General features: G+C 33.9%; 1 protein-coding gene across 7 annotated transcripts in view; it reads left to right on the top strand.

Annotated features, from left to right (window-relative positions):
• The first annotated feature begins 8560 nt into the window (after positions 1–8560).
• Positions 8561–24535, top strand: part of LOC125648322 (galactoside alpha-(1,2)-fucosyltransferase 2-like) — a 34217-nt gene continuing 18242 nt past the window's right edge. For 2 of the 7 annotated variants that reach the window (XM_048875313.2, XM_048875330.2), the window contains exons 1-3: positions 8561–8688; positions 16125–16146; positions 21914–21986. In XM_048875313.2, coding sequence (XP_048731270.1) covers positions 21967–21986 — 20 coding nt within the window. In that variant the 5' untranslated portion in view covers positions 8561–8688; positions 16125–16146; positions 21914–21966. The remainder of the gene's footprint in view (positions 8689–16124; positions 16147–21913; positions 21987–24535) is intronic. The other 5 variants (XM_048875311.2, XM_048875322.2, XM_048875367.2 and 2 more) reach the window with 3 other exon arrangements.

Raw genomic sequence — 24535 nt, 5'->3', positions numbered from 1 at the left:
AACAATGAAATATTGATGATGTTTTAATCTTATTATAAAACAGCATCTGTCGCTGTGCATGATTAATATTTTGCAAACATAACCGGAAGAGAAAGTAGAAAACCACGCCCCCTTTGAAACTCCAACGGCTTGTATGAACAAACGGACTGTTGTCTCTGATGACGAATTGTAACCAATCACAAACTTTGATGATATTGTAATATTATAAACTGTCTATACATCTTGAAGTAGATCATCCATATGGCTCGGCCGAGTTTGATTTAAATCAGTGTACTTTATGGGAGAGTTATTTGGTTGACAGTGACAGTGATATTGAAGTACGCAAGCTATACGTCAGTACCGATAAGGGTACACCAGATGTGTATCGATCCCGGTACCCATAGCAGTTACAAATCCTCCACTCCTACCACTAGACCATTCTGCCAACGCGATATCGAAGAAGAATGTGTTTAAGTTCTTCGGGTTCAAATTATAACTGACCAAATGCTTTTTTTTCTGTTTCAAGTGTGCGAATGCTTCTAGTCTTACAAACAAACAGAAAGATTATTGTGCGTTCGAGAAGCACTACAAAGATAATGTTACCCCAGGAAAACGAACGCGACAATTGACACAGTTATTTAAAGCGACTTAGTATGGAACGACGGGATACCGTTCCATATCAAAGTATAAGTAATATATATTCTGTAACATCTTATTGGGACTAGATCTTGGAAACTATATGTCTCATATCAATATAGTGAAATGTTGAGAGGGTCGAGGCCGTGAATTCTCTGGGAACTGAATTGGCAGGGTGGATCCAGAAAATTTTCAACTAGGGAGTTGCGACCCAAGTATGTACCATTTCTGTCCATCAAAGGGGGAGGACTGAAGACCCTAAACATGTAAAAAAAAAAATTACTTTTTTGGGGGGTTAAAAATGTTCAAAGTGGGGTGTAACTCCACTGAGTGGTACTCGTTCCCCCATCAACACGTGGCTATAATCGTGAAGTGAAGAGGGAGAGGGAGAGGGGGCTCTTTGTTTCTGGTTTTGGATAATAAAGAAATTGAACTTTTCACGTGAAAAGAGAAAAACCAGGGAGAGTTACCCTTGGCTAGCTAAGATGTATCAAAGGCGGAACAAATGCCCAGCCCACGCCTGCCAAAAGTACCTGAGAATCTTCTCCTTACTGATAAAGTGATGCTGTATACTGTGGATACCAGTACTAATTTTTTTTTTTGGCACAGTAACCAAATTAGTCGGACGCATGCCTGACCCAATTTCCGCCACGCTATATTAGCGTAGCGGAAATTGGGTCAGGCATTGGCTAGACTACCAAATCGGCCCTAAGTAGGTTGTTTGATATTTCACGCAATATTACGTGATCGGTCAAATATCGGCCCTGTGACACAGATATGGCTAACACACACACACACACACACACACACACACACACACACACACACATATCTAGAATCATCCAACTTTTTCAGCTGACACACCTTGGGTAGAGGGTGAGTGGCACTTTAAAGTTAGGTCAGTGATCTTTGTTTAAAATGATATGGCAAAATCCTGTCCGACTAGTAACATGACAATTATTTGGTCTAGAATCATCAAACTTGGTCAGTTATGCATCTTAGTAAGGTGTGTCGCGCCCTTAAGTAATCAAGGTCACGGTGACCTATAATTGAAATGATATGGCCATATATGTCATAACCTATTTTGGGGATCTGGTAGATATGAGTCCTATAATCAACAAACTTTGTCAATTTGTGTAATTAGGTGATTCCTACATATGTTAGAGAGTAATGCGTTAACTCTGTTCAATAATCATTACATCAGGATGTACACTTTTTTAGACGGGGTCACGTGACTCCGTCAGTCGAGGTCTCAAAACGGAAGCCGTGCCGAGAACACATGAATTGAATCTACGTGGAAGAAAAGAGTGCATAAATTGCGCTGATCATTTTGTACACAGATTTGAAAAATATAAGATCAATATTTTGAAGAAAAAAACTCACCAATCTTTTTATTTTTCATTGATTTATTAGATGAATTTGAATTATCTTTCAAACAGAAGCGATTGTTGTTTTCATGAGCAAATATTCTTACTTTGTTTACATCCGGCCTTTTTTACGGAAGAAACCGAGAATATGCGAATGTATCCGGAGTTTGTCGTGTTATTTATTCTATGCACACACAAAAATAGTTCTAATGCAAGCCAACAATATTACCTCCGACAACTGTACAGGCGAGTTCTTTTGGAAGTTTTTCTTATTTATTTTGAGGTCAAAAGGTCAAAGTCTCTTTATCACTATATACTGTAGATTTGAGCTTGTCTCTAACTTTTATACATGTGCTTGTTGGTGCATGTTTATCAGACTTCAAATCCTGATGACATTCAAGATTCATGTTGCTTTTGAAATCCAAAGGTCAAGGTTATTATCACACTAAATACCTATTGCGGCCATTCAAAGCTTCATACCTACACTCTAAATAATATACGTGCATGTTTTTACTTTGTGTATGCAAGCGTGCATAATTTTCCAAAATTGCAACTCGGCCACACGCATCTTTGATGCATAATATTTTGAAATTATATAATTTACAGCTCTTTATATTATATAATTTTAAAAAAAATGTCTGGCTTGTGGACTTGTATATTTATGATTGACTATCACATGTATATATCTTTCAATATCTTTCATTGCATAGGAAACTTCTAGTCCTAATGTGTGTCCAAAAATTTGAAATTATGTAAATGATTTGTTAAAATGTTTACAATTTACATGTAAATATTTACAGTTCTAGTAGTTTAGAAACTATTCGAGATCGAAGATCAGGGGGCATATTGTTTTTGTCCTGTCTTTCATTCTGTAATTCTGTCATTCTGTAAGTCTGTCTGAAGCTTTAACCTTGCTAATAACTTTTGAACAGTATGTTGTTCTATATGACATATTTCAAGCCAACTACTAAAAGACGTCAATCCAAATTTTATTTGTTATTTTCTTACATAATTGTGTAGTAAAGTATGGACCCATTAGTCAAAGATTTTTATATCTGTATGTAATTGTGCTTTAAGTAATTTTACCCACTTTGAATCTGAATGAATTAATCTTCTTATCCAACTTGATTTTAATGCTAAAATAAACTCAGAATAATCAACCATTCTAAGGCCACCATCTCTGTAATCTTGAATGATAGTAATTTTTTTATTTTGTGGATTTTACTTCCCCAAAGAAAAAGATAAATTTCATTTTCGAATATTTTTACAATTTCTGATGGTGGATTGGGTAAAGTAAGTATCAAGTGATTTAGTTTAGGGATAATTAGTGTTTTAATTAAAGTTACTCTACCAAGGGGAGTTAATTTTCGTCGTTTCCATTGATTTAATACTATTTTTATATCATTTAATTTTGGTAGATAGTTGAGATTATTCCACTCAAACTTCCACCTAGAATCATGATATACATCTTTTGAGAATTTTTTTTACTACCAATCCATATCATTTTTGTTTTTTGAAAATTTATTCTAAGCCCTGATAATTTTGCAAAATAATCTAATTCTCTAAGAATTCTGTCCATAGATTCGGGTGATCCATCAGAGATAAGTGATGTATCGTCTGCATATTGTGAAATCTTGTATTTTTCTCCATCTATCATTATGCCTTTTATATTTTTATTTTTACGAATTAAAATACCCAACATTTCTGCACACAACAGGAAAAGATATGGGGATATAGGATCCCCTTGTCTACAGCCTCTACCTGGATTGATCTAATTAGATATAATTCCATTCTGTATGACACAGGATTTAATATTACTATAACCCAAGAATCACTATGGGCAAGTCCTCTGTCTTTCTTAAAAGTTATTTTCATGCTGGTTTTGTTTTTAGACGTGATTTGTTTAACTTAGATAGGAATTTTTAAAGCCTCGATACCTTTAAAAAACTTCATGTAAAAACAAATTTTGTTGAATATTGTGGTCTGAAACGGGCAGTGATGGACAGTTTTTTTAATAGAAAACAAAATGATACGATGCTTTCCTATGGACCAATTATGCCTAGCTCTATGAGAATATTCTACATCAATATGAAAGTATGTAAAGATATGTATAATATTCTCATCGATAGAAAGAAAGAAACAAGTACTTCAATATTAAAATGGAATGAATATCGATCATTTCAATTCAAGTGAATGGAGCAGAATTGTTGAACTCCCTTTTAAAGTCACACAGGAATCAAAACTTCATTGGTTACAGTTCCAAATTTTACATAGAATAGTTCCCACAAATTCATATCTTATAAACTTAAGATTAAAGAATCCCCAACATGTTGTTTCTGCAATAATAAAATTGAATCAATTGAACATCTATTTGCTGGGTGTTATCTAGTAAAGGAGATTTGGAATGATATTGAAGAGTGGCTTTTATACAAGTTTAGAATATCTTTATCTTTTGACAGAACAACAATGTTATTTGGTAAATATAAGAACAAGAATGCTTATAAAGTACAAAATTTTATAACTTTGATAATTAAGAATTATATATTTTCAAGTAAGTACAAAAGCCAGCCTTTGTTAAGTACAAGGGCTCTAAAAGCAATTATTGAAAAAAGAATCATGATAGAAAATTTTTTATTGTTAAAACAATGTAAATATACAGAGTTTAAAAACAACTGGCAGTATATATGTGATATGTTATAATTTATATGTATTCATTAATATTTCTATTAGAAAGCTAATTTTGCTTACTACCCCCCACCCCCTGAACATGTGCCCCATTCATATTATTATTATGTATTTTTTTCCCATTTATTTAACTTTCTCTCCTCTCTTCTTTCCTTTCTTCTTTTTTTTCTATTCTCTTTTTCTTCTATATTTAAAACGACGTCCACATTAACGCGTGTACATATCTTCTGTGGGTGTGTTGGTGTATATACAGTGTATGTACATGTACATGTATGTATATGTATGGAGATGTGTATATATATGTAGATGAATATATGATATATTAATTTGATATAAAATGTGATAGTTGAATAAATATTACAAATATAAAAAAAAAACAAAAAACCCAAAAACCAAAAACCACCCCAAACATTTGAACAGTAAGTGATAGAGCTTTGGTATTTCACATGAATATTCCTTATGACAAGACCTTTCCGTGGGTACTAAACCTTTTGTCCTTGACATTTGACCTACTTTTAAAAAGATTGACATTGGTCATAACTTCTAAATGGTAAATATTATTAAGCTTTCATATTGCACTTGAGCATTTCTTGTGACAAGATCTTTCTGCTGGTACCAAGATATTTGCCTTTCTGACCTTGGCCATCTTCGGAATTGGCCATTATCGGGGGCATTTTGTGTTTCACAAACACATCTTGTTTTATACAAGTTTGGGTGTTTACATGTCCATCTCATTATAACCTTTTCTGTGATACTGAAAATAGCGATGAAAACCCAGCATTGCAATTTATTTAACCCTGATCAGGCATCAGTCTGTATTATTAACTCAAAATCTTACATTGCAACAGTATTATATTCTTTACACAATCATATTTCACTGTTCTGTATCGATGTTATTACTATTCAACAGAAATGCTTTTACAATTGTTAATTGTCCAGATACTGGTATATGCATAATATTTTAAAATACCTGAATTTGCAGCACTTCGTGTTATATTGTTTCACTTGAAAAGACAGTTGTTTGGCTTGTGGACTTGTTTATTTATGTTGGACTGTAACATGTAAATATTTTTCATTGCATGTTTACAATTGGCATGTTCTTGTTTACAGTTTTAATAGTTTAGAAAATTTTCTTTACTAAAGAAAGAATTGGAGTGTTTACATATCCACTTGATTTTAACCTTTCATGTATTATTGACAGGTTGTATTGTGCAAGTCCAAAGTATGCCATTATCAATTTTATCTTTTTAACATTTGGTTTCATTATGTTGGTCCATAAAAAATAAGCTATTAAACATATACTGTCATATGTCAACCTATCATATGTTATCTTTCTGTTCTGTTGACATATTAAACTTTGTTCCATACCTTTATCTATATTTCTTTTCATTTACTTTATTATAGCATTCATGCTTTTTCACAAGAGTTCAGCACCTGATTTAGCTATGAAGAGCTAAGTGCACAAGTTAAAATGGTGACCCTCACTATAAGATACAAACCAAGAATATTGAGGTTTAATAAGGAAGGAACTATCTCGGCGAAATGATAACCAAGAATATCGAATTCTGGATCATATTGATTAAACAAAACTGGCCACAAGACTAGGAGGTCACAATACAAGCATTCCTTTAGATATTCGTTTTGGCCTCAAAACCATAAAAAAAGGAACAGGCTTCAAGAAAATTTCGATTTTGAATACTTCTTTTCTTATATAAAAAATACGAATAGGAAATTGTACGTAAATCTGCAATTCAAGACCTATGTCTGATTAAAGTATTTATCTGGAGAGTTTTCATATGAATTGCTATATTAGCATAACTGTACCATTTCTGAAAGTTATGCATTGAATAATTTTTGACCCCGTCTTTCAGTACTTTCAGTACTTTGATTTGTCATGAAATGTAGATACAAAACAATTAATTTGAATACGTGTTTTGTTTCTAACATTGATTATATAAATATGTGCAGTATTGTACTACAAAGTTTACAAAGACTTAACAAGCACATCACAGAACAGATAGAGGATTGTCTCATGGAAATGATAATCTAAGCTGATGGTGTTTGAAGCAGTTCAATCTGTTCAATTAAGATTCCATTAGCACCTTGGGAGTAAGCCATCGTTTCAGAGATCAGCTGGAGATTCAAAGATCATTTTGATAAGAGTCAAATTATATCTCTCCAGGTAAAAATTAATTATTGATTGATTGATTGCTGTTTTCCGCCACACTCAACAATTTTTCAGTTATCTGGTGGCGCCCAGTTTTTATTGGTGGAAGCGAGAACCCAGATACAATGTACCTGGGAAGAGACCACCGACCTCCCGCAAGTAAACTGGGAAACTTTCGCACTTACCGGCGCGAGCAGGATTCGAATCCGCACCGAATTAATTATTGAGTATAATCTTTGCACAACCCCAAAATAAACAGTGCATGTAATTTGTTACCCCATCCTAGGAGCCAGGAATTGCGGTTACGGGGGGGGGGCACTTTATAAGGCAGGGGGTCTAGGGGCCTTGAGGCAACCAGTGGGTCCAGGGCGAAGCCCTGGGGGGGGGGGGGGGGGTCCGAAAGCTCCTGGATTTTAACAGATTTTATAGGGCTTGAAATATGTTTCCTACTTAGTCTTTTGTACTATTTTCTATCATTTTTAATAAGGTGAAATTAATAAAATGACGCAAATTTTAAGGGTTTTTTGAAAAAAAATAAGGTTGGTCCTTAGTCCTGGACTTATAGGGTTTAGGTAGCATTTTTTTGTTTGGAATCAATAAATTAACATTCAGAGTAATGAAAAAATGCAAATTAGTTAAGGATTTCCATATTAATTTTCATTACAGACACTACTGAAGTCATGTACCCCTATGTAGATTTTTATGAAATTCATTGGAAACAGTTATTTGTCGTTATTTTAAAATAAAAACAACAAGAAAATTGTTTAATTGCATTTATTTATCAAGAAACATGTCAATAACTAAAACACATGTCATTTTCAATATGTTCATCAAGTTTTAGAATAATAAGTGCAGAATTATAGATTAACGTTATTCTCCAAAATGTAAAAAAAATGAATAAATGTGGACACAATTTCCTTATAGCATGGTTTACATATCATTTTTTCTGTTTATATTAGTAGATGTACATCTATTATAGTTATTTATGAAAAAAATCCATACCTTTCCTTAATAATTTCAAATTTATAGCTTCTAGAGTATGTATACCCCCATATAAAACCGATTCGAAGTCTGGCACCATACAGCTGAGCTATTCAAAATCACTCATGGATTAAAATTTTATGTAATTTCACGAAAAGACACAGATAATGATTCCTTATCACCTTGGTAAAATGTTTGTGAAAAATAAAGGAAATCTATCGCATAATAGACTTTATAAATAATTTATTGAAAACGGAGTTATTGTCCTTGGATTCAATATTTTGAAACATATCATTGACTATTCAAATGTAACTAAGACTTTTGAAATATTTTATGGCTGACAATTTTTTTTAAAATAACTATTGAAAAAGACTCCAACAAAATTGATGTTCCAGTCATTAAATCTTTGACTTTGCAAATCTTATGACGTCACAGGAGTGTGGAACTACGTTAAGTAATCCCAATAAAGTAGCCTAATTCAAGAAATCAAAAGATTTTGTCATTTATTTCTCCGGGAGTGGAAGATATTATTGCTTCTCTCATCGTTTAGTACATTTTTCTAAACAAGAGACCACGATTTACCTTAAATTTGAAAATTTAGGAAGGGGGGGGGGGAGCTGCGCCCCCCCCCCCCCCCCTTAAATTCGCCACTGGGAGCGGAGTGGACCGAAAACCCTTGGCTTGCGGATGACATACGACTTTGTTTTGGTCCGACCTACTACAGTGTATATCCTCCGGAACCAGAGACAATCGGAAGGCCTCGGGAATTATACCAACTTTGATGCAGACACTGACTGAATGATCAGATTATCTTGAATATTACTGCAAGAAAATTTTGATTTAAAGGTAGAAATGACAGAGAATATAACACAGGTATGTTTATTTCATAATCTGTTTGACAAAAAAGTGAACTTTCGTTTTGAAGAGCACATTAATACTCATTTACTGTATATGTAGTAAACTGCGATGACGTGCCAAATGACATACAAGTTTTTAACGGCGTTTATATTTTTGTATTTAAGTATTCTATGCACTGAAATTGACATAAAGAAATATTTTGAGTAATTTTTATACGATATTAATGTAAAAGAACAATAAACCGGAGTCTGAATTTCCTCTGATGCAGTGATCAAAATTGGCTGAAAACTTGGTGTAGACCTCGGGTCTGTGCCAAAACAGTGTGACATAGACCGTAATATTGAACAAAAATAGCACTAATTTTGAATTATGTTTACGTCTAATATACTTAGAAAGTACAAAATGGAACATTGATCAGGGTTTTCCTCCAAGCATGCTGCAATTTTTACACCACAATTTAACAAAACTTGGAGGTTGACAAAACACGGACAGTCACGGATGCACGGAAATAGATAAAAATAGTACAAATCACGGATTCATTTTGCACGGATGATAACATTTTCCGTGCATTTTTTAAATATAGAATATGCTATTGATTTATGACTTCGAACATACTCTGAATTTTTTTTAGGGTGCATGTAGGTAGGGGATATGTAGGTAGAATCTACCAGTCACGGACATTTTCCGTGCATTGTGACGTCATTCTAATTGTTATAAACATGCGAAATTTACACTAAATTACAGACGGAAGACTATATTTTTTTAATAATATTTTATTTTAATCGTTATTTCTTATAATTCTTCAATAAGAACAATTTACAGAATTTCCGTAACTTTGTTATCCGTGACTAAAAAAATCGTCCGTGACTTTAAAATCGTCCGTGAATCCGTGACTTTAAAAAATCGTCTGTGACTTTTTGTTTATCCAATTTCCGTGATTTTATGTGTTTATGGATGTAATAAATGTGTTTCTAGATTTTAATTTTATTGATCCGTAAAATCTGTTAAAAACGGAATGTCAATTTCATATCTTTATCTGTAAAACTTTATCACAGTGCAATGTCAAATTCGATTTCGTCCACTGTTCAAATAAGCATTGCAAATATAATGCATTCTCCAGAACAAAATATTACTGTTCACTTTATGAATTCAGATGTTCAGAATACAATGACAAGTCAGTAGACATAATACAACACTTTTTTTAATTCACGGAAAATTGTTATCCGTGCAAAATGAGTCCGTGGTTTGTATTATTTATCAAATCACAGACAGATTTTTTTTCAGTCACGGATACCATAATTTACGGAATATATATGAAATAACGATACAATACTTGTAATATGAAAGAAATATAGTCATCCGTCTGTAAATTTCACATGTTTATAATGGGATGAAGGAATCAGAGAAATATTACATACAAATCACGGACAGATTTTTCTTCCCAGTCACGGATAACAAAGTTTACGGATATTCTGTAAATTGAAGAATTTATATGAAATAATGATAAAATACTTGTATTACATGTAAATATATAATGTAATGAAAAAATCCATGAAATAATGCATACAATCACGGACAAATGTTTGTGACGAAACAATTATGATGACATCACAATGCACTGACTATTTCCGTGACTGATAGATTCTAACTACATATTCCCTGGGGTGTACACAAAACAATTCAAAGTATATTCAAAGTCACAAATCAATTGATTTTATAATTTAAAAAATGCACGGAAAATTTTATCATCGTGCAAAATGAATCCGTGATTTGTACTATTTTTTCGATTTCCGTGCATCCGTGCGTCCGTGACTTGTCTGTGTTTTGTAAATGGCGACAAAACTTGTTCACATTTTTTTTCATCTATCTATTATTTTTTTCTACTTTAACCTAGATATATCGAAGTTTGAATATAGGCTGCTTAAAATAGCTTTCATAGCAATAAATATTGAATTACAGGATGTGATTTCTTTGAAAATCATGTCATTTTATTTTAAATTTTATACAAATCTTGGCTATCAAATAAATAGCTATGAATGTATGAAGATCCACATGAAAATTGTGTTTATTAACCACATGTGTGTGAGAAATTGATTGAAAGTGAATCCAAGTAGAACAGGTTTAAAGTATTTATTATCATGGAATTTTGTTTTATTAGATATTTAAAACACACACAAACACACAGTTTTAAAAATTTACAATTCTAGTCAAATGTAAGCAGCACTTTCATTTTGATCTTCAGATGTCTGACTTGTTCTATATATTGCTGGACACTGTGGTATATAATTGAATTTGGATGTATATTGAACATCTGTCACTTGAATACGAACAGTCTTTTCTCAGTCCAAATCTCCTACTACTTCCGATCCATAGGTTTCCCCATCCAGATTGATAAACCACTGAATCAAATCTCTTATGTCAGCACAAATTGGAAAAATATCATTTAGTTTCCCATGCAGGCATTTCAATGCAAGTTCAAGTTCATTTATTTGCACAAACCACATTATATATGGTACATGGGGTGTATTAGATAAACATACATTGAGTAAGAATAAGGTCAGAGTATGTACAAATATATAATATACATGTTGTGAAATAGTATTTACAAAATATGTTGAGGATTGACTAACTCAGAGATTTTTGAAATAAACATACAGAGGTTTTTTTTTTTTTTTTTAGCTCACTTGACCTGAAAGCTGATATCAATGAGCTTTTCTGATCGCCTGTTGTCTGTCATCTGTCTGTCTGTAAACTTTTTACATTTTTTACTTCTTCTCCAGTTCTAACCACTTGGTCGATTTCAACCAAACTTGACAAAAAGCACCCTTGGGTGAAGGTCTTTCAGGTTTGTTCAAAAGAAGAGTCATGCCCCCTTCAAAGGGGAGATAATCACAAAACTGTAAAAATAGGGTGGGGTCATTTAAAGATCTTCTAAAGAACCACTGGGTCAGAAGAACTGAAATTTATATGAAGTTAAAATGATGGCCCCGGTGGTTGGATGGAACCACAATAGGGAATCAAAGTTTTACATGTAAATTAATATAAGGACAATCTTTTAAAATATTCTTCTCAAGAACCACTGGGCTAGGAAAGTACAAATTCACATGAAAGCTTCCTGGCATAGTGCAGAAATCATGACCCCAGGGGTAAGATGGGGTCACAATAGGGGATCAAATTTTAATTTACATACAAATATATAAGGAAAATCTTTAAAAATCTTCTTCTCAAGAACCACTGGGCCAGGAAAATACAAATTTATATGACAGCTTCCTGACATAGTGCAAATTCAAGTTTGTTAAAATCCTGGCCTCCGGGGGTAGGATGGGGCCACAAAATGGGATCTAAGTTTTACATACAAGTATATAGAGAAAATCTTTAAAATCTTCTTCTCAAGAACCACTGGGCCAGATAAGTTTACATTTACATGAAAGCTTCCTGTCATAGTGCAGATTCAAGTTTGTAAAAATATTGCCCCCTGAGCACAGGCACTTGTTTCTGTAAATGACTTATGACCTCTGTATACTAATAATAACACAAGGTACCTAGCTTCAAATGACACAGAATGGCACCCCCTGAGAATGTCGGCCTGTTGAGCTTCCAGGGAATATGCAATGTAAATGTACAATCATTCAACTTAAAAACCATGTATGACATGACTGCATTCGTTGCCTCTTATCGCCGAAAACTGCAACAAAACATGGATTTTCCGTTTTATACCACGAAGTGCTATGTACTGATACCGCGCAGAATACATGGGCGATTTTGACTGGCTAGCACGCTCTTCTAAAATTACGTTTGGAATTCTTTAGAGTTATTTATAGAAAGATAGAGCATCAGAGATGAATTAAAAATAACAAGCAAAAGGATGATTTTAATGGTGACCATTAACCACAATTGATCTTATTTTATATAATTTAGTTACTAACATTAGGGGGGAAATGCTACAAAAACTAAAGGGGACTCCATCCCCCCATATTTTTTTTCCACAGACACCTGATAACTATAATCCCCACCTTTCTGATTTTTTTTTTGCGGTGACAATTCCTCTAAAATGTGTGGATTCCTTGTCTCTCTCAACCCAATTTCAATTGATGTAGTCGTTTCACGCTTTTCACAAGCTTTAGAGATTGGCCTTCTACTGGACAGGTATAATAAAATATACTTATTATAAACAGTATAAGGCAAGTATAAGGCCTACAAAAAAGCATGTTTACGATTACATAAATCGAAGTTAGGATGGAATAGACGGGGAATCCACACATTTCGGAGCAATAATCACTGCCCCAAAAAATCAGAAAGGCGGGATGTCCATACTTCAGATGCCTGTGAATTTTTCCATATCGGCACAGATCCGTAATACATGTATTAGGGATGCGGGGGAGGGGGTTCGCCGGAGAAGTTGGAAGTTGCACATGGCTTGTTCAAATTTCCTGACAGACAATGATAAAAATATGATAGTCATGATAAAGATCTTCAGAACCTTAATTAGTGTGTGCATGGGTGGGTTGGGGGGGGGGGGGGGGTTATAGTGTTCGTCATTGCTGTCTCAATTTTTTCCCCTCAGGCTGGGAGGGGGGGGGGGTCATTCTTTGCTCCAGGGCTTCAATTTATAACTTTTAAGCTTACATGCATTAATATCTTCTCATTCACTACTACATAGTACTATCAAAAATAGTGGAGGGGCCATTCTCGCAATATATCTTCATTTGCATGCATGAAAATAACAGTTATTGTTCATTGTCAATTAAAAGGGTTGGCCGGTCGCCTCTGAAAAAACATTGATAGGTGCCTGCAGCGTTCTTGGTACTTATGGTGGGTTTCATAAAACTTCAATGTAACAACAGGTACTTGCCACATCAATACATATCACAAAGTCAATAACACATCACTAAAAAACTTTCCTTCCTCTATTTTGCATACTTCCAAATAATCTTTTATCTACATATTCTCTGACTTTCCATAGATCTGCATGAAACATGCAATTGGCAGAAATATTTCTCATACTAGTTAACGAAGTTGTATTTACAGTAAGTCATAATTTCATTATTATCTTCATCAGAAATGATTCCGACACGAAAATATTTTTAAATCTCCACTCGGGAAGTCTTAGCTTCTATCTTCTGATGACATGTAAAATCCCGAAACGTACGAACAGCTTTGGTTTTTTTGAGTAACTAAAAATAGCGTACAGCGTCTTCAATTCAAAATTTTTATTTTGTTAAGAAAGCAATATTTTCAAGATTTTTTGGTAATAAACATCGTATCAATTTATTGTGATAATAAAACAATGAGACTTTATTTTTCAACACAATGAATATACAATTTTCATTCTGTGCGGTATCAGTACATAGCACTTCGTGGTATAAAACGGAAAATCCATGTTTTGTTGCAGTTTTCGGCGATAAGAGGCAACGAATGCAGTCATGTCATACCACAGGCACCTGAAGTATGGATATTACTACCCCCCCCCCCCCTCTCTTTTTTCATAATTTTTTTTTTGGTGGCAATAATTTCTCTGAAATGTATGAATTCCCAGTCTATCTCATCCCTCTTTCGATTCATGTAATCGTTTCACGCTTTTTGTAAGCTTTAAAGATTGGCCTTCTACCGGTATAATAAAATACACAAGGTAAGAAACAAAAATTTGTAAACAAACAGGGGGTCCCCGTTTCCGAGCACATTTTCCAAGTAATTACAGCGTTACCTAAGGAATTTTGACGAGCGGCAGGTCGGGGAGATGTCATACTACAAGTCTCTTCAACTCAAAACCCATCTCATCTCTTTTATTTGACACAATCTTGCGTGCATTGATCGGACAGGGCTTCATCTCTTCCACTGGCAGCCAAAAAGGAGGTCACAGAGTACGAATTTGTTGTATGCGCCATGTGATTGGTTCGCAAAGACATTGCTTAGTCTCGGGATCATCCGAAGGGTCTCGGGATTATTCGCGGACCAATCACACGACACGTTATAAATTCGTACTCTGTGACCTCCTTTTTGGCTGCCAGTGGAAGAGATGAAGCCCTGTCCGATCAATGCACGCAAGATTGTGTCAAATAAAAGAGATGAGATGGGTTTTGAGTTGAAGAGACTTGTAGTATGACATCTCCCCGACCTGCCGCTCGTCAAAATTCCTTAGGTAACGCTGTAATTACTTGGAAAATGTGCTCGGAAACGGGGACCCCCTGTTTGTTTACAAATTTTTGTTTCTTACCTTGTGTATTTTATTATACCAGTAGAAGGCCAATCTTTAAAGCTTACAAAAAGCGTGAAACGATTACATGAATCGAAAGAGGGATGAGATAGACTGGGAATTCATACATTTCAGAGAAATTATTGCCACCAAAAAAAAAATTATGAAAAAAGGGGGGGGGGGGGTAGTAATATCCATACTTCAGGTGCCTGTGGTCATACATGGTTTTTAAGTTGAATGATTGTACAATACAATGGTACAATACAACGGTAGTAAATACATTTACATCGCATATTCCCTGGAAGCTCAAAAGGCCGACATTCTCAGGGTGTACCATTCTGTGTCATTTGAAGCTAGGTACCTTGTGTTGTTATTAGTATACAGAGGTCATAAGTCATTTACAGAAACAAGTGCCTGTGCCCCTGAGGTAGGTTGAGGCTACAATAGGGATAAAAGTTTTACATGCGAATACATTGGGGAAAATCCTTAAATACGGCCTAAGGTGACTCAGGTGGGCGATGTGGCCCATTGGCCTCTTGTTTAAGTGTTTCAACCTCAATAGTTGACATAATTTCATGAAATCTAATAACATTAGGTCTTGTGTAGTACCTGCTGTATATGTATTCTTTTCTAATATATTTGACAAAGCACTGCATTCTAATATATAATGGAATTCATCTGCAATTTTTGATTCATTAGACAAAACATGAAATCTTTCATAATATGAAATACTAATTCATCTGCCAAATATGCAAATCAGTTGTTTTCAGCACATGCTTACATCAACACCAGTGATGAATTTATATGAATATTCATAAGACTGCATAACCCCCCAAAAATACATGCGTGTAACAATTTTCCTCAACAATGAATTCTGTACATTTTGGAGACATAAACTCTATATTTTTATGCCCCTATAATCGGAGACATGGGGTCATATATTGTTTGGCATGTTTGTCTGCAAAAACATTAATCTAGCTTTGTCATATCATAGAATTTATTTGACATTTTCAACTTGGTCTTGCAATCTAGATGTAAAAAAAGGTGACTGAAAAAGTTTTAGTAGATGGATATCATGTTTTAAATAATTGAATAAATAATTAAACAATAAATTGCATTTTCTCAGCGAATATGATGCTTTAGCTGCCTTCAACATATAATATTCACCTTATCCTTTGGAATATTGTACTTCTCAGGTAGCTAATGTGTCGTATTGACTTAAAAATGTTAATAATATTGTATCAAATTGATCATTTAGGGAATTTTAGGATACATGCAACGTAAGTCTGATTTTGTTTTCCTATCTCCATCATTGGAGAATTACTCCAAAGCTTTCCCGCTTAAGTTCAATTTAATAAACTAACTGTCAACCTGCATAGTACAGGAAAAAGGTGCCTCGACTACCAAGTTTAGGGTACTGGGAACAAATATAGATGATTCTCAAAACTTCAACATTTTATTACCGTCCTACGGACTTCAAATTTTCAGATCACCTAGGTGACCAATTTGCAATTGGTCTGCATCCATTTTCATGTTTCATCCATTATTAGTTAACTTCTTCTTGATAACCACCCTTTCAGTTCTTTTCGAAATTTGTTGTAAAGCATCTTTAGGACAAGGATATAAACTGTTAAATTCAGGACTCCTGCATCATTGGGTACCCACGGGTGATCTCGTTTTTTACTCATCACCCGTGGACAAACTTACCGAAATATCGTGATAAAATATGCTAATTTGTTGATTATAGACAACCAATCAGAAAGTTGGAACTCTTCAATTTTGAAAATATGTTTATTAGTTAGCTATTTATGCTGAATATCTTGACACGCATTAAAATGTGCAAATTTTGTTTTAAAACGATTAAAGACAAGTCATACAGGTCACTTACATCAAATACCAGTCAAAAATTATATGGGAGTACCTTTCTCAAACTGCGAAATGCACTGGTGAGTGACCAAAGGAACCAATATTTTTCTAAAATTTGCATGTAAAAGGGTATGTTCACTTTCCTACTGGTACTTCAGCATACTATTTTTGTATCATATACAACAATGTCAGACCTTGGTCACCTTGATGTTGAATCTTTTCTCCATCTTTTTCTTTGATGCACAAAGTGCAGTTCATAATGTCTGTGTACCTGCTCATGTTTTTTCCTCCATACCATGCAGTAATTTGGAGAGCTGGGGAGGCATTTATTTTAAAAAAACACTACTTACATCATGTATATTTATTTAGATTGTGTACTGTATAGCCCTTGGGGCTAGTGATACTTGTAACTAATACTCAGGTGACAATAAGGTATGTGAGTCTCTTGTTTGGATTGCTTTGCAGGTTGACAATTGGGGTATTAAATAAGTATATGTTAGTGAGAGAGAACTCTTTGTGGTTTCTGTTTAATTTATTATTACCCTTCTGTATCCTGTACCCTTCCTGTAATCCAGATCATCAGTATTTATCTTGATTGGTGCAGCTTTGTATAGGCTGGGTTTGATAATAAGTACCCTCCAGGGAGGGTACTACTAAACAGAGTACGTTAGAGTATTATAGAGTACGCTGATAAAATTTCCAAATCAAATGCAATTTAAGTGTTTATTTGTATGTATACTGCTTAAATAAGCATGATTAGAAAATAATATTGCAATATTTGTCACAAGTACTTGCTTTTTAGGGATATTTTGACCAGAAAACATTAAATTTATTGAAGATTTACGGCATCTCAATTCCGATTATTAGTATTTTGTTTGGAGAAAGTATTTGAGCGATGTAACATATTACACCAGTATTGAACCAATGATTTCAAGGAATTCTTTGTTCAGTTGATAATAAAAAAGACTTAATACTTCAAAAATAAGATAACGGCGTAATCTGGGAAATTTAGATGAAATGCCTCAGTTAAATTTGATCGGGATCGGGATCAAACGGTAAACTGTAACTTGAAATAATCATAATCCCTAAACTAATGAAAACAAACGCAATATATTCCAGATATACATTTATTAGGTTAAATTAAAGTATAAACATATACGAACAGCGGTTAACGTAGTTCCACACTCCTGTGACATCATAAGATTGTGCAAAGTCAATAAGTTAATGACTGGAACATAAATTTTGTTGGAGTCTTTTTCAATAGTTATTGTAAAAAATCTTGTTAGCCATAAAATATTTCAAAAGTCTTAGTTATATTTGAATAGTCAATGATGCGTTTCAAAATATTGAATCCAAGGACAATAACTCTGTTTTCATTAAATTATTTATCAAGTCCATTATGCAATAGATTTCCTATATTTTTCACAAACATTTTACCAAGGTGATAAGGAATTATTATCTGTGTCTTTTCATGAAATTACATAAAATTTTAATCCATGAGTGGTTTTGAATAGCTCAGTTGTATGGTGCCAGACTTAGGGTTTTTATGGGGGTATACATACTCTGGAAGCTATAGATTTGAAATTATTAAGGAAAGGTATGGATTTTTTTTCATAAATAACTATAACAGATGTACATCTACTAATATAAACAGAAAAAATGATATGTAAACCATGCTATAAGGAAATTGTATCCATATTTGTTTGTTTTAACATTTTGGAGAATAAGGCTAATTCAATAATTTTGCACTTATTATACTAAAACTTGATGAACATATTGAAAATGACATGTGTTTTAGTTATTGACATGTTTCCTGATAAATAAATGCAGTTTAAAATTTTTGTTGTTGTTTTTATTTTAAAATAACAACAGATAACTGTTTCCAATGAATTTCATAAAAATCTACATAGGGGTACATTACTTCAGTAGTGTCTGTAATGAAAATAAATCTGCAAATCCTTAACTAATTTGCCTTTTCTCATTACTCTGAATGTTAATCTATTGATTCCAAACAAAAAAATGCTACCTAAACCCCAAAAATCCAGGACTAAGGACCCACCTTAAATTGCATTAAATTATGAAATTTTACCAGCGTACTCTAAAGTACTCTATCGTACTCTGTTTAGTAGGACCGCTCCAGGGATGTTTACCTGTATTCAAAAGCCAGGTGAGGGTGCACAGTGAGTAGTTTTCAAGGATAATTAGGTTTTTCTACACATTCGAAATATCTTCAGCCATGTAGAGTGTGTGCCTGGCCATATGTTTTCAAATGGTTTCAAGTTAAAAACTTATCAATTCTATTTTTTGAGGACATTTTCGGGTATGATAGAAAAGATTCCTTTCCTTTTTAGCTCTTCTGAGCCAAAGGCTCAAAGAGCTAATGCTATGGCCATTTGTGCGGTGTGCGTAAACTTTTTAGAAAAAGGGCTATAACTCAAGAACCCCTTGGCCAATTTTTTTCAAATTTGTTACAGGGTATCATTGGCCCAAGGGCTTTCATACATACTAAATAGAGGGATGTGACCCTTTAACAAGGGGAGATAATCAGGAAAATACAAACAAAAGTAGTGGTTGCTAAAAAATCTTCTTCTCAAGAACCACAGGGCAGATTATCACCAAACTTACACATAAGGATGAGGATATGTTGTAGATTAAAAATTGTTCAAGGCATTACCCTGGGGCAAAGGGCGTGGTCTCAAGGTCACTTCAAAGTTGACCTAAATTAAAAAATTTTTTAAATTCCTTAAATCTTAGATATTTTAGTCATTATAAGGACTAGGATCATCAAATTTTGACAGTTGATGCATCTTAGGACCTTGTGTCAAGTTGTCTCAAAAGTAGGTCACGGTGACCTACTTTTTGAATTTTGCAGGTATTTATTTTAAAATTAATTTTGATGCATATCTTGGACACTTTGAAGCCTATGATCATCAAAACTTGTCAGTTGGTGGATCATGGGACCTTGAAATGCGTCAACTGAAAAATAGGTCACCGTGACCTACTTTCTGAATTTTATGGCTTATCATTTATAGATATATTTTAAGTTGTTATTTCAAATACCGAGAGGTTTAGAATCATCAAATCTTGTAAGTTGATGCATCTTGAGGCCTTGAAACATATTTATAAAAAAAGTAGGTCACAGTGACCTACTTTTTGAATTTTGCAGATATTCAAATTTCACATTTTCAATTTTAGATGCATATTTTGGGCACTGTAAAACCTAGGATCATCAAACTTTGTCAGTTGATGCGTCTTCAGTCTTCGGTTTGTGTCGACCAAAAAGTAGGTCACCGGGACCTACTTTTGGTATTTGACAGCTAAATTACTATATTTCAGACACTATTTGACCTACAATCATCAAACTTTGTCAGTTGATGCATCTTGAGTCTTTGGATTGTATCGACCAAAAAGTAGGTCACTGTGACCTACTTTTGGCATTTGACAGTTATATTTATATATTGCAGTCACTAATTGACCTACAATCATCAAACTTTGACAGTTGATGCATCTTGAGTCAATGGAGTGTGTCGACCAAAACTAGGTCACCTTGACCTACTTTTGGAATTTGACGGCTATATTTATATATTTCAAATACTATTTGACCTACAGTCATCAAACTTTGTCAGTTGTTGGGTCTTGCATGTTTGAAGGGTGTTGACGAAAAAGTAGGTCACCTTGACCTACTTTTGGAATTTGACGGCTATATTTATATATTTCAGATACTATTTGACCTACAGTCATCAAACTTTGTCAGTTGATGGGTCTTGCATGTTCGGAGTTCGCTGACCAAAAAGTAGGTCACCATGACCTACGATTGGAATTTGACAGCTATATTTCAATATTCAGATACTAATTGGCTTAAAATCATCAAACTTTGTCAGTTGATGTTTCTTGGGTTCTCAAAATGTGTAAACCAAAAAGTAGGTCACATTGACCTACTTTTTTGAATTCTTAGGATTTAACTAAAGATTTAGAATACTAAGAGGCTAAGAATAGAAATGGTGGGGTTGTACAATTTATCAGAAGAGCGATTCTAGGCCCTTGGGCCTCTTGTTTAGATATCATTTCTAAAAATTATATATAAAATGTAAATACAAGCAGTGTCACATGAAACATAATTGCAAAGTCCCTGGCAATTATAATCAAGGTACAATCTGATTAAAATTGGATCTTAGATCCGCTATTTTATTATATACCCATCAATGTATCGTTCTTTGATACTGTGGATTTCACAGCGTGTGATCCGGTTTTCTGGATCACCATACTGTGGTTTTCTGATTCTGTATCAGTATCCTCTGAAACTGATGCCGTCACAATGACATCACAATGCAACAACGCAACGTTATTTGTGGAAAATGTTGACCGCGTCACAAACGAACCTGCGTATACAAAACATAATTTCATGGTATGTCTGTGTTTTTGATCATTTGGATTACATTTATTATCTTATAAATGTGGATTTAAAATGCACAAGGGGGTATATAATAAATTTATCATTACTACAGTAACTTGATCCGAAGAGTTGGATCACGTCTCGTTGACAGGCACGGATCATCAGATCAAACTCGACGCTTCGCGTCTCGTGTGATCTGATGATCCGCGCCTGTCAACTCGACGTGATCCGACTCTTCGGATCAAGTTACTGTAGTAATAATATATATGTAATATTATGTAGCTACACAAAGTGATATAATATTACCAAAGCAAGTCAAAGATCAGTTAGCTTGGATTTCTATTAGGGGTGAAGTTACCCAAGAAATTACGTACTTAGAAGCAGTAAAATTCTGTTCATCACCCACGAAATTTATCCCCCATGAACAAGATGATTCTTATGTTTGATTGACAGGTGGCTAACAATTTTGGGGTGTTAACTTAAAGTTGGGTCTTTAAGTATAAAGTAATTTAGAATTATTTATGGAGTTGGTAAATGTATACATTTGATAATAAGCATGAGTTCAAATGGGCTTTTAAACTGACTATAGCATATTTACAAATAACAAGTGACTTGAAATAGTTAGGGAAAATATATGTTTAGTATGTTGCTTTTTGTCTTAGCTGGTATACATTGATGGCAATATTTGCATGAAGGGTGTGCAAGTTAAAAGAGTTGGAAATTTGATCTCATAATGAATTTGCAAATCACAATATACCCTTAACATGTTATATTTCATATTATTAAAGAACCAAACAATTTCCATGGAAGCTGCTTTCTGCATTTTGTGAATTAGAGTAAAATGGCAAGGATATGGTTTTTGTGAGTATTGTGACTAATTGCTACATGTATGCATGGTGTAGATTTGGGCATGGTACATATTAGTACTCGTTGTACAATTAATCATTGTAGAGTAGAGAGTGTATAAGCTCACAATGGTAGAGGCTGTCCATGAAAAAAAATCAGGCAGAGTTTCGCACATCGAGTATCTGGAATGGGGATTCAGAGGAAATGTGTGTACAGTGTACTCGTACATTCAATTTATCACGCCTCAGACAAAATTGTTGAAATCTGATTGGTCAGATCTTGGTCACATGACGCCGTGAAAAAAACCGTATCATGCGAGTAAAATCCGTATTGGGCGAGTAATTTTATTTATCGTCGGGTTCGACTTGCAGCCGTTTCAAAAGGAAAGACATTTGACTAAGTTGTATGATATAGACTCCCACATATACAGTTAGAGGTCTTCGACATGATAAATTCGTTACACAGTCAGTTAGTGACCTGATACGGAAAAATACATGGTGTGAAAAGAAAACCCGTATCGGGCGAGGCGAAGCCTCGCCCGATACAGGTTTTCTTTTCACACCATGTATTTTTCCGTATCAGGTCACTAACTAACTGTGTAACTAATAGTGTTGGCTCATCCCATGAAAGTTACTATGTATTAAGCATTATAAGGGCATATTACTCTTTGCATTGTACTGAAATTTGAAGGAATATCAATTAGGAAACTCTGCTAAGTATGACAACCAATGCATTAGTGACATGGAAAAAGCATTAGTATTGGCTGAAAGAAACTGCAGGAACCCAATAAATGGTTGGAACTGAAATGTCATGTTTAACACTGACACTGCCTGGTTTTCAGTGAACAGCCTCTGCTAATTTTTATGCCCCCGAGATTGAAGATCGGGGGGAGCATATTGTTTTTTTCCTGTCTGTCATTCTGTTAACATTGTTTCACGTACGATAATGTTTAATATCACTTTGACGCACATGTAAACAAGCGTTTCACGAAACCTATCGTAGTTGTAACACTTACGACTGCGATTTACGTATGACATTTTTCTATGAAGGTAGATTTAAAATTAATCCTACCATATAATATGGAAAGAAATATTCATTCATTATTTAAACATAATTATCCTTATCGTCTGTAGTAACAAAGATGATGAAACAATTGATAGAATAATTTTTATTGACTTTCATGTAACTCACTTAAAATGGGGGGGGGGGGGGGGGGGGGGATGATATAAGAAATATAACGTAAAAGATCTACATTTTATAGAATTTTAAATGCCATGTATCGATCTGCTTAAGTGGGTCAAGTTTCCATCAATAGGCCCCTAAGTAAATTATATTCAAAGGATTTTTTAAAAAAATAAGAAAATGAAATGATATTGATAAAAAAATATGATAATAAAATTGTACACAAGTATAGGGAATTTATCATGCATCAAACACATTTCAAACCATGGATATATACATGTACATCTATTCGTTTAATCATTGTTGTAAAATGCACTGATGATTAAGCTATAGGCTAACACTATAATTACATATCTATTCACTTATTTGTATAAATTTCATACAAATCATGGACTCAATTTGTCCCTTACATGACTTGAAATTTATTTTGCCCATGCGTTTATATTTTATATTTTTTCCTGTTTAGCCATGTAAGCATATATTTCCGGCTTTATGTGATAATGTATAATCCAGATCATTTATTAAAAATCATTGTTGATGTTGCACTTTATAACAAGGGGTTGCGTCAGCCCCAAGGGTCCGATAATGACCCATATCCCTTTTCTGTGTATACATATAGGCCTAGATTGTATATTTAATTTCTAACGACCTTCATAAACTACAGAAACGTTCCACTTGCAAAATTAGGATTTTGACCCCTCTCCCATTACCAAATCATGTTATCATATTTTCCTAAAAATTTGTAATGTGTATCATTCGAATGTGCATGTATATACTGCCCCAACGTCAGTAAGTTAACCAGATCAAAGTGTTTCAGTTGAATTTATTATGATAACACAATGATGTTGATGGTAAAAAGCTGTAAAAAATACAAAAAGTTCAATTACAATTGATGTCCTAACATGCGTTCCATGAATAGACACACAACATAATTAAAGAATGAATTATGGCACAAACTGTTTTCCATAGTTTTAAATTTTGAACAAGGCCACATTCTAATTTACTAGCAATTCCAAAATTTATACTATTGTCTTTGATTACAGTGCAGAACACAATACCAAACTCATAAAAAATAATTATTGCATTACATAACTACTCATTTTACAAAATGATAGCAAACGTTCAATATGTGAAACACGTGGTACATCGTACATTCAGCACGGTCACTTAATAATCCACCTAGATAAGCTACTACATACAAAATGTACAATACAAACTTTCCAGTTAATACTATGACTAGATAAAACAGAATATTCAACTATTTACACTGTGATGGGCCACAATTTGCGATATTGAACACGAGGTCAGAAAAACGTGTAACCAAAAAATATGGCGGTTCATAACTAAACAATATCCAAAGAGAGATAACTCAATATAAGAGA

The sequence above is a fragment of the Ostrea edulis genome, chromosome 1 (genome assembly GCF_947568905.1).
Source record: "Ostrea edulis chromosome 1, xbOstEdul1.1, whole genome shotgun sequence".
NCBI classification, from domain to species: domain Eukaryota; kingdom Metazoa; phylum Mollusca; class Bivalvia; order Ostreida; family Ostreidae; genus Ostrea; species Ostrea edulis.
This window is presented reverse-complemented; position numbering and strand designations above follow the sequence as displayed.